The sequence below is a fragment of the Merops nubicus genome, unplaced genomic scaffold, assembly GCF_000691845.1.
Source record: "Merops nubicus isolate BGI_N331 unplaced genomic scaffold, ASM69184v1 scaffold12921, whole genome shotgun sequence".
In the NCBI taxonomy this organism is placed as follows: Eukaryota; Metazoa; Chordata; class Aves; order Coraciiformes; family Meropidae; genus Merops; species Merops nubicus.
The window spans coordinates 4,484-16,282 of NW_008587663.1; the positions used below are offsets into that span (position 1 = coordinate 4,484).

The window sequence follows — 11,799 nt, forward strand, 5'->3', positions numbered from 1 at the left end:
ACTGTCCTGTAGTTGAAAATAAAAGATTTTTAACATTAGTGACTCCGATTTCTCTTCAGAACTTTCGCACAAACAGCAGTCAATGTCATGGGCAAATGCTTTTGGCAATGTACTGTATTCCGTAACTCACACCCAAACTGGGTATATCAATGTTGAATGCAAAGTGGGTTTTTGGCATCACCTTACTTTGCTCCTAGATATCTCTGCTTTGAGTGCAAAGCTCCATCTAGAGAAAACCCATAATAGTACCACAGATCCCTTTCACTCTGGCATGGCCTTTGGGGCAGGATGGTGTCCCTAGACGTTGCGAGAGTGACTTGGAAAAGAACTTTGAAGTTTTGGTAGATAACTAGTTGCACGTGGTGTCCCAGTGTGAGGCAGTAACTAAAATGCTTAATGCAATCCCTATGCAAATATATAAGACAGTCTGAGAAAGGAGCAGGAGGGGTTGATGGAGGGTTTCTGGTTTTTGTTTCTTTTTTTTTTTTTTTTTCCCCCTTCTATTTGACATTATAAATGGCTGCTAGAATATTTCCATTTCTGGGGCCTACAAGTTAAGGTGGATGTTGATGAATGGTAGAGGGCTCAGTGGACTGAGCAGAAAACTGGACTGTTACTGAAAACAGTTTGTTTTATTAAGCACACCAAAAGTTGAGCTCTGGAGTGAAGGGAGAGAAACCATCAACAACATCAACTCATGGGAAGGGCTCAGGACACTGTGAGTCAATGTATAACTCCTCTCAGACTGACACCAAGAACTGTTGGCGTCAGAGGGGCTGAGAAAGGATTAGCACAACAGCAGAGAAAGGGACAAATAATAGGAAGTGTGCTAAGCATTGTGACTATGTAATTATTGAGATTTTTTTTCTCTATTCGTATTCTTTTATTTCTTTGTGTCCCTCCCTCACTCCTTTTTTTTTTTTTTCTAAAATAATTGCATCTGGAATGATAGTAATTCTTTGATTAAGCTGCTACGTTAACAGTTCCTGTCTTTGCAGACAAGGTGTTTCCTTTTGCCTGTAGCAAGATATACAGTGTTAGCAAAGCTGGGTAAATTTGGATTGAACCTTCCTTTGGTATTCAGCAAGATAGTGAGCCATCATTTGCCACCACGCCCTTGTGTTTAATATATGGTAGGCTACATAAATATGTCTAAGCCTTCCAGACTCCATTTATTGATATGGGTCTCCACCATCACCATCAAATGTTAGTGAATTCCATGACTGAGTTATTTGCTATGCAAAAAAAAAATCGCATTCTTCTTTATTTAAAATCTCTCATAACATTTAATTGGAAGTACTTTGCTTTTTGAGTTAAAAGAAATAGTATTTCACTACTCTTGGTATATCTGCTCTGTCAGGTCCTTTGTGTGGCCAAGCTGATGACTTCTAGTGTTTTCTGGTTTTCTGATGTGAATGGGCCTCATACTTTCCTATATTGCTGAGCAGCCTGCTGCTTTTCTCTATGGTCCTTGTTTTATAGCCTGTGAACTTTATTTTTAGGGCTGACAGAACACACTATTTCCATCCCCCAAATAATTTTCCTTGGTCTTTTCCAACAAACAGTGATTATCTGTACTTCTATGGCTTGTGGTGGTTCCTGCTATAACAATAATCAAAACAGATAATATTTTCTCTGTCCTTTGCTAACATTTTTACTTTTATAGATAAATCCAAAATAATTCCATTGACGTCAATGGAGCTACTTGAGATTGACATTGCTGAAACTGAAAACATGATACCATTAAGAACATCCTGTTTGAGGTGGGTTTTGTTTAGGTTATAATTTTATAAAAACAGAAGAAAAAAGCATCTTCAAATTTGATGAAATTTCCAGTTAATGCTATCAAGGAAAAGTCAATGGGATAGTACTGTGACAAGCCATACCTCTCACTTTTGCAGCTCATAAGCTCTTTCCCATCACATATCTGTGAGATTTTCACCTATGGCATACATTGCTGAGGCTGGAATTGCTGCTGATGTCATTAAATCTGTTCTCCAGAGATCTTATTCCCCTGTTAATACCAGGTATTGCTAGCCCTCAGTTCAGACTATGTAGCAATTAAGCCCCATTATGGAATTAAAAGCTGAAACAACAGGACCCTTTGTGCGAAGCCAAGTTCCTACGCAGAGCTGGGATGGGAGCTTGGCTGCCTGATGGCAAGGTTCTCCCTGGACCTAAATACATCACAGGTAATAGGGTGTTGAGGACAGGACCTTTGTTTCTCTTAGGAACTGCAGCCAGTAAAAATCTATTTTTATTATTCACCTGCAGTATTTTTGATGGCTCAGGAAATGACAAGCTACATCACTTTTGTTAATGTCTTTGGATATATAAACTGGTTCAAAACCTGTAAAATAATAAATATTTCAAAATTAGGTAGTGAAAAAAAGCTAGAAAATAACACTGGGCTTTTTATTCAGCTGAACAAAATAACTAACCTGTGATATGCTTGTAGTCTATACTAATCAGATCTAATCCGTACCTACACTTATATAGGCAGGTAAATTTATATTAGGTTTATAATTATATTTAAAAGCACTTCTTAAAAGAAAGAAAAATTAATGAAGGGCACAATTAAAATTCTCCAAATGTGTATTTTATCTTAAAATTTCATTAGACAGTAAATGAAGTAGAATCAATAGTGTAGCGTGAATGAAAACTAATATTTTCCTACTGGTCTCAGAATATTGCTGTGTTTGATGGAGTAGGCTGAGGATACCTGAATGACTGGGTAAGTCCCAATAATAGCTCCTCTAGGGTAGTAACCACAACTTTTTTGTAACAGGAGTGAAGCTTATCCTTTGCATGTGGGTGGTCTAAGGACCCACGAGGAATGTGAACGCTTTTGAGAGTACATTTACTGCTCGTTGTACTATCTGGAACAGCAAAGCTGCATTTAAATATATTTCTATCTGAAAGAACAGTAGTACAGGCAAAGAAAAAACACAGCCCTACCAAAACAAAATACTGTGTGATCACCTCTTTCTTTTTCTGTTTGGAAGAGAAGGGAGCAGGTGCTCTTTAAGTGACATAATGCACTTAGATGTCCTCAATTATGTACTGGAGAGAGCATCTAAAAGCTTACATCTAAAAGAATGCAGTAGAATAAAGTGTAGAAGGAAGATGCAGCAGCGTGCTTGCTGAATTTACTCTTGTCCCTAATTTCCCCTAATGCTGGGATGCAGAGTGCTAACTGCTGTGGGCTTGTGGACAGCTTAGTGGCACTTCACCACAGGGTGTAAATCCCGTGCAGTTTGCCGATCTGTGCCACTAGGTGGAGGCAGATGTTGCACAGCACACATCTAGTGAGCAGGGGGAGGAGTGCCAGCGGCTGCCGTTTGCCCGAAGGAGAGGGCCTGCAGGCGGGGGGAGCTGCAGCAGCGGCCCCACAAGAGGTAGGGTGCTGCTGACAGCTCATCAGTGGTACCTTTGCCCCCTCTGAGGACAAAAATCCTGTATCCTACTTTGTTTCAGACGCTGTGGGGATGCTAGCTGAACACTGTTGCCACTCAGAGATGGCTCCGTCGAGACACAAGGGTGTCTCAGTCCCACCTTGGATGTGCCCCACTGCAGGCCAGTCAGCTCGCATGCTTGCTGGAAGCTGTATTCCACATGTCAGGAACTCTGCCTAGGAACACACCTCTGGAGTTTTAGCCCTTTTGTGTCAGTTCATACTGAAATTTATTGTATACTAGGAACTAGATCTGCTACTTGTAGTCAAGTGTTGGTTCTCATACCTTCATCATTTGTCAGTCAGTACAGTGTTTCCTCCAGCATGGTGCATGGATTGTCCCGTGTGTCCTTAGGAGTGGTTCTTTCTGCACAGTCTTTTCTCTGATGACCTCTGTCTTTGTCCTTTTGTCTTTAAGAAGCACTACCAAGTGACTGCAGCTCAACAATGAGCATGGTGTGTCTTCATTTTGTGCTATATTCCCTGTGAGGACTGGCCAAGAGAACAGGGCACTTTCTGTCAACGTTGTATCTTTCCAGGGCCCCCAAGGTTGAGCCAGGATGGTCGAGCATACACATAGGCCACGTAGCTCACTAGTCTCATTCTTTGTAGTCTTTAATGCAGTCTGGGATCTGACTGACTATTCTGAGACTTCCTGTTTTCCTCTTACCTCAAGACATCTATCCCCTCAGAATAATATCCACTTAGCACTAGCTACTTCATCTTTGAGTTTTCTGTGGAAGAAATGACCAGTAACTGATGGGAATGTTTTCAAACTTTGGTCTTACCAGAGATGAGAAACCTTTCTGATGGGGAAGCACTTGAAGGAACCATGCATTAGACCCTATCCGTTCATATTCTTGACACTTTGGATGTCTGTCAATGACTTATTTCAGCTGTCCCACCATCTGGTTCTGCTTTTTGCAGCAGATATTATTAGGTTAGATGGACCAGACTAACAGAGATTCTTCATGGAATAAACTGCAGTCCATCTGGCAGATCTCAAGCTCTAATTCTCTCTCATCCCCTCTTCAGCTTGTTGCTCCCTCTTGTTACAGAGGAGGTTGCTGTAGGGTTGCTGCCTTGCTATTGCTGGAGGCGCTTCTGGGGCAATCACAGAGCAGTGAGGGTCTCATGGATGGTGAAGATTTCTCTGATGCAGTAGCTAGAGGATCAAGTGTGAACTAGGAAGGGAGTAATTAGAAGAGGTCAGAAGGAAAGCAAGGAAAGGTAATTTCCCAATGTGACAGTGAGGTATGGACCTTAATTCCTTACAAATATTTTCACATCCCTTCCAGCTCCAAGGAGCCAGGAGGAGCAAACCCCAGAGATCAGCTAGTACCCAGAAACCTGAATGGGAATAGGGCCTATCTTGGGAGGTGTATTAGTGTCTAGATGCTATCCTAGGAAATGTTTATATTTGGTGGCTGAGAGAGCAGGACATGAGCCTTCTGACTATATGTAGATTAAAATTGCCTCTCCTTCTTTCCATCCAGCGCTTGCATTGCAGAAGATGCCACCACTTTCATGTGTCCCACATTGTCCATGAGCAGACTTCATTCTCTCAGCTGTCCTGCACTAAACTTGAAGCTGAGCAAAACTTTTCCCCAGTTGTATGTGGACTCAGAGATCTTTCATCACTAAGGAGCAGTTCTTGAACTGGAAAAGGTTTTTGGAGAAAGGCTGGGAAATGCTGTCAAGCTTTGGAGAGGCTAGGCTGTTGTGCGTATTTGGCAAATGTGTTCTCTCCCTGTCAGGGAGCATAAAAAACTCCTAACGGAGAAACCATTGGTCCTAGTAAGAGTTTGTTGCATGAAAAAAAGCCCCAGTGTTAGCAGATCAGTTCCCGTGCACAAAGTAGTCTATTCTTATCCCACCATTCCCAACGTCTTCAAGGACTGAACCCAGTGGAGGCTTTGAAGTTTCTCAGCTGATGTTTTGCCTGGTGAGCCAGAAAGGCATGGCCATTTTCTCTTGGGACTTGAAGACATGGGTGCATTTTCCCATGTCATTTCAGCTCTTCAGCTGTGTCAGGAAGACAGGCATTCCCCCCTGCAGCAGAGAGCAGCTCAGGCCCCAAGGACAACAGGCCAGCTCCAGCAACCAGGAGGTCATCCTAGTGTTTCCAGGGTTATGCCCGTCTGTGCTTGGTTTTGTTTTCTGGTGACGTGGGATTAGTCTTCCAAAGGAGAGAGGGAGAATTCCTGTTTGTGGGTTTTGGTGAGGGTTTTTTTTTGGTTTGTTTTAAATTTCAAAATACCCGAGAGGTGTTTGGATATTATAGTGCACAGTGGGAATCCCAGCCCAATACTTCTCCAGTTTGTTTTTCTGGCAAGCCAGGGAGGACATGAAGTTAAAAAGCTGTTCCCATTGGGAAAGCATCTCAGCCCATGCTGAAGGAAGCATGGGAAGCACACTGTGATTCTGAGGAGACAGCTGTAGGTGCTGTGAAGGGCCAGGACATGCATGGGAAGAGAAAGCAAGCCAAGAACAGGATTGTAACTCCATCAGTAAATACACACAAGCTCTATGGGTAGCTATACCCATATTCAGAAAGATATTTTTCTGTCTGCCTATCACACATGCAGGAGTTATTTAATCCCCCAGTGAAATGCCAGAAAAAAAAAAAAAAATTACACAACCTTTTTTTTTTTTTTTAATTGTTAAGTGAAATTTTATAAAGTGCAAATAAATCAATATGATAATTCAGGGAAAGTGCAGTCCAGGAGTTTACCATTTTAATCAGCTAGAGGATTGAAATTGGTTTTGAACACCAAAACAGCCACATATGAATTCTTTGTTTTTTTGAAGCATTTTCTTCAAGAGTTTGCTGACCTTTTCCCTGTGGGAAAGAAACACAAAACATAGAGACTGTACTGGAAATGGGCAATGAAGAGAACTATGTTTCATTCCTAATGTTCCTCTAGCGTGCCCTGATGAAGGTGGTGCCTAAAGAAAAACAAAACTGTCATAGTTTACTGCGTGGGATCACTTCTGTTTACACTCCACTCCTGTTGCTGAGTAGTTTCTGTTTTCCCTGAACTGTCCTATTGACCTGGTAAGTAGCATGGCATCTCCGATTTCCCTGCCCCACTCACTGAAAGACCTCACTTGCAGAACCAGACCTACAGGACTTGTTTGGCAATATGTGTCTGTGCAGGGAGACAGTGTGCCAGGCCTCTACACTGCTCTCCTGTTACCTCTTGGTTGCAGTGGGGACCCCTGCAGAAGGAACACAGTGGAGGGAGTATGTGGGAATGTGTTTTTCCCAAGTTTGTTCCACTTGCATTTTGGAAATATGGTAAAGCCCTTGCAATCAGGGAGAATGGTGAAACCTGTACCCCAGTAGTTTTTAACTGGAAAATCAGATCTCATAATGAATTTACCATATAACTTCTGAATGCCTCGCTTATCATCCCTTGGAAGTCTGAAGGTTGCTGGGTTCGTATATGAGTAGATAGGGTACATCAGCGCTTCACGGACATTTGAATGAGCAAGTCCCAAGGAATGGCCAAATTCATGAGCAGCAACAAGGAACAAGTTAACTTCTGCAGCACAGAAGCATAGAAAAGTATGTTAGAGGTGTGGCATTTCTTTTTAGCATACAAAGAATCAAAGTAATGGGAGAATTTATCTTTCATTCCCTTGGAATGAGACCTTAGAGTTCCGATTAGTTAGTACTGAACTTTCTTATGTAACTATACTATTTTAATAAAAACATTACTGATCCCTTGCACATGCATCTAGAGGCAGAGTCTCTTTCCAACTCTTTTTGTCCACCTCATTCCTGCAAGCAAGTCATTTTTACCGTTTCATAATTTATATGGAAAAGAGAGGTTCATACTCTTTGTTTAGCCTGTGAAAAGTGCTTCAAAATATGGACAGAACAGGCATCATGTAGCTGCTAATGATAATGATGCACAAGTACTTAGAAAGGTAGTTGAACAGAAATGTTGGTACTGAAATGGTACCAAAACATGAATTGTTAGGGAAAGCATTTCCTATAGCTATGTTCTTTGAACATGTACAATATTTGCCTTTCCCTGTCACACACACACGTTATTTGCCTTTCCCTGTCACACACACATTTACCTCTATTGGTGTCTGACCACTTTTCATCATCATCAAAATGAGCATCTCCACCAATCCCTTCTCCAGGTGCAAATGCGTGAGCTAGTGTGTTACCTCTCCCATCAAAAGGATATCCATCACCATGCTCTGCATTTGAAAAAAAATAAGTATCATCAGATGACGTAATGTTTAAATTCAGCAGATTGAAGCATCTTGCTTGTTTGTGCTGGTTTTGTTCATTATCAGTCCTTAAAAAAAATCATATGGTAGCAGGAAGGTTGCAAAAATGATAAGCAAGGCTTAGGAAAGTTTCCCAATTAATAACCTAAGTTCAAAACTTGTATTTGATAATTCAGGCTGCTGCACGTTTCAGAAAGAACTAAACATTTGTTCTAAGGCAGCAATCAGGGTTTATTTTCAGAATAAATACTTAATGCTTGGCAATGCTATAAGCACCTGCATGTTTTCACTGGTGGGAAACGCTGGGCAGCATTAGTTGTAGACATTCTCACTTGTATTGATTTTAGTGGAAGACAGTGATTTGGGATAGATAACCATGTTCCTGAAGAGGAACCATATTCCATGTTGATTTGTCCCCAGCCTTGGGGTATGATCTGCTACCTAATTCTGCAACAGTGCATGTGGAATGTTACTGTTCCCTACCTCGAGATGCAAGAGCTGGCAAGATGAATTATTTGTACCAGCTCTGAAAACTTCCCCCTGCCTTTTAGTCAGCCTCTGACTTGAATGAGGAGTATTTGGGGACTCACATGCAATTCTGTGCACTTTCCCACAGACTATGTGGGTGGACCCTGGGGCAGGGCTAACATAGGAAGAAGAGACCTACTCTTAGTGCATGATGAAGGATTAAAACCCATTCCAGTTTGCAAGATCCTTTCTCACTTTGACTGGCATATTAGTTGACTCTCCATAGCAACATAATATGCTTCCCATCAGTGAAGCATGAGCTTGGGACATTTTGGGGTTGGTATGCAGTTGTCCACTTGCAAGTCAAGTGTCTGATTTTCACTTATGGTAAATGGTGATCTGGTAAATATTGTCAATGGATCTAGAGAACAAGTCAGCTAACCTTAAAGTAGCCACTTAGTTTGGCTAAGCTGAGTCAATTTAGGTGCCAGGCACAAGTTAGAAGTATGGCTGCATTCATATATTAGTTTGGATCACAAGTGAGCTTCTGCAGTGGTTCTGCTGGTCGTCTGCATTTACCATTTACCATTTTGCCTGCACCCTGGTGCTGTCTTGAAGTGCACCAGTGGGATTCCTTCTAGAAGAAAATCAACCAGAAGATACTCTCTATGGCCAAACCTAGTGCATCCCAGGTGCCAAAGACTGTCTAGTCCAAGGAACCAGACTAGTATTACACAAAAGTAAACCTGCCCAAACCCAGCCTCTGGAGGCTTCAGAACCAGCTGGTTTGTGCTATAGATCTGTTCCCATTAGTTAGCACTATTTGTCAAGGCAGACAGAGCTTTGAACATCTGAATTTAGGTGTCTCATTCTGGACCTGAATTCTCCTTCCATTTCAGAGTTTTAACTCTGAAAGGATTTTCTAATGTTTTCATAGAACTAAAACTGAATCATACGATATACAGCGGGTGGCATGATAAGAGAAGATAAAACTTATGCAGACTTCAGAATGATTCCAAACCAAATTCTTTCTTAAAGCTGTGGTTATAAAAATAAAGGCTTTGAGTCCAATATGGACCATTGTATTTTAAAAATGACAGGGATACTCACCGCGACGTGCAAATCTAATCACAATGTCTGCAGGTTTATTGTATACTCTTTGGAACTGCAGTGGAGTCACGTCACTCCATACCGCAAGAGCCCTTTTGATTGCATTCTCCACTTTCTTTTGGGGTAGGTCAGGTGTATAATTGACAATCCTGGCAGCAAAAGGAAACTGATTAATATCATTTAGGGTGTGAAGGAAATCCACATAGTTAAATACAAAGCAACACCTTTCCTCACAAAACCTGAAACATAACTAACTTGTAAGTCAAATGTGTCTTTTTCCATGTTGGACTTCCAGGAAATGTTTTGTAATCTGCTACATCGGGGATTCCACATCTGGGCCGATTCATTATTTCTTCTGTTTCTGTATTTAATTTTCCAGTTACTGTCAGGTGGAAAAACCTCTGCATTTCTTTAATCCTCTCTTCTAAGCTTAGGCTCTGTGTTTTTGTAAGATGTGGAAAGAATTTATCAAGGTATGCCTGGAGGAAGAAAAGGAAAATAAAAGTGAATAGGTGTATCTGTGATCTTTTGGCAATTGCATTTTACATTTGATTGAATTGTTTAGTTGTCCTGCAGTCATGGCTACTTTTAGATACGTTTTTTCTTCCCATTTCAGTTTACCAAATGCTATTGTCTCCATAGTAATTAGACTATATAAAAAGAAGTGCAATAGCAGTGAAACACCGTAAGCAAGCAATCCTTTTAAGTAAACACAATTTACTGAGTGTTCAAATCCGCAGCTTTCCAACACAGTCTGCATAATATATTTGAGATGTTTTAAAAATAACTTGCTCCCCTTATTTACCAGTTGGAACTTAGTCTCTTTTGTAAGTTAGATTTAGGGAGTCTAAGCTAGCCAGCAAGGTTCAAATTGCTTTGTACCATCTCTGCAAAATCTGTTGTGGCAAGATAAGGAGATAATATAAGCATCTAGGAAAGGAATGTAGAAGCTGAACAAAAAATCAGGTTTTTCATAATGCGGTTACATTGTGCCCCTGGTAACATACCTTTATATTCTCAATGGCTTTGTTGCTCCATGATTCTGAAGTAAATTGTACTGGAAAAGCAAGACTCTTGGGTAGGAGGATGACAGCACAAAGTAGGATGTATTGCATAGTGCCCAGCTTGCCAAGGAGCCTTGATACCACAGAAAGTATTTGTCCTTCTGTCTCTCAAGACCACAGCTAAAATGCTTATATAGATCCTGCTAGCTCCAAGTGGCAGTTATGTGACTCACTTTTTGGTGGTGTTGATGTAATGTCATCACTATTCTAAGGAGCAAATGAAAGCATGTTAAACAAATCTTACCTTTGACTTCCCTGTTGATGTCATGTCACAGCTAGCAGCCAGTTTTGTCTTTCTTTTTTTCATGCTATTCCAGTAGTGAAACCACAGGGTCATAGGGAAGTTCGCTTTCTGTAACTTCGTGAGTATGTTTAGTGCATAATCACGTCTTACTGCATTTCCCCAAAGATCCTTCTACAGAAAGGTGTTTTGCAACAGCCTTTTGGTAAGACAGCCTGCCTGCGCTGATGCAGAGGTGAGATGGACAGGAGCACAGGAACACTGAAATCACTGGCATTTCCTAGGGAGCATGCACAAAGCTGTCTAGATTTTTTTTTGTCTGATTCAGATTCTCCTATAATGTATCCTGTGCTGCAGGAAATCCAGTTCCCTGAAGATGAAGGGGTTTCTGCTGTTTTTCCGGACATCAGAAGAGAGCTCTTTAAATGTGCCCTCAATAAATGGGAGGCTATGGGAAGCCTTTGTCTTTTTCCTCACAAATGAGATGGCCCTTCAGGGGCCTTTACATTGGTGAATGAGATAGAAAACATAATTTACAAGAATGGGTAAAAGTCTTCAGGAAAAAAAAGGGTGGACTAAGCCTCTCTTAGGGTAAGCTCTAACAAATGTGGAGCTATCTTCAACCTCTGGCTCTACCAATGCAATCTGATGGGGGTCCATGAAGCACTGTCAGAGAAAGCCAAAGCTGAGCAGGAGGATCACAACCTCCCTAGTCCCCTGATAGCAACACTGGTCTCAGTTACACTCCACCAAACCTCACTGGAAGTGATAGTTATTGAGGAGTGGAAACACCAGTCCACAGACTGACTTGTGAATTTTTCAGACTGTGCAGTTTGGTGACCATATTACTTCTGATTTGAAAGGGAAGACATGTAAATGGGAAAGATCATTACTGTTTCCAATGAAGGTCAGCACATATGGGTTCAGCTGGACATGTATGGAAGAGTTTGTGGGCTACTAGCTTTAGTCAGATGTACTTCTGACTGAAGTGACAAGAAAGACTGATTTCGGAGAGAGGTGATCTCTACTAAACACTGCTGAGTTATTCAGTAGAGGACTACATTACACAGTAATGTCTGGAACAGTTTCTAAAGGAGCGAGGCTTCCACCTGACATTAAAAACAGCCCAGATACCTTCCATGTGATCATTTCTGTACAGTTTGGTAGGCTTACAGGAAATCTTTTCGATGGCCAAATTTTAAAGCTTGATG

General features: G+C 41.3%; 1 protein-coding gene across 1 annotated transcript; it reads right to left on the reverse strand.

The window, feature by feature from the left end:
- Positions 1-6,840: 6,840 nt before the first annotated feature.
- On the reverse strand, positions 6,841-10,398 carry MMP7 (matrix metallopeptidase 7 (matrilysin, uterine); the record flags this gene model as incomplete). Its single annotated transcript, XM_008949008.1, has 5 exons — positions 10,291-10,398; positions 9,539-9,762; positions 9,284-9,432; positions 7,547-7,672; positions 6,841-7,002 (listed from the first exon to the last, which is right to left on the reverse strand). Coding segments are annotated over exons 1-5 (769 nt in total), but the record flags the coding sequence as incomplete, so codon positions are not given.
- Between the last annotated feature and the right edge of the window lie 1,401 nt (positions 10,399-11,799).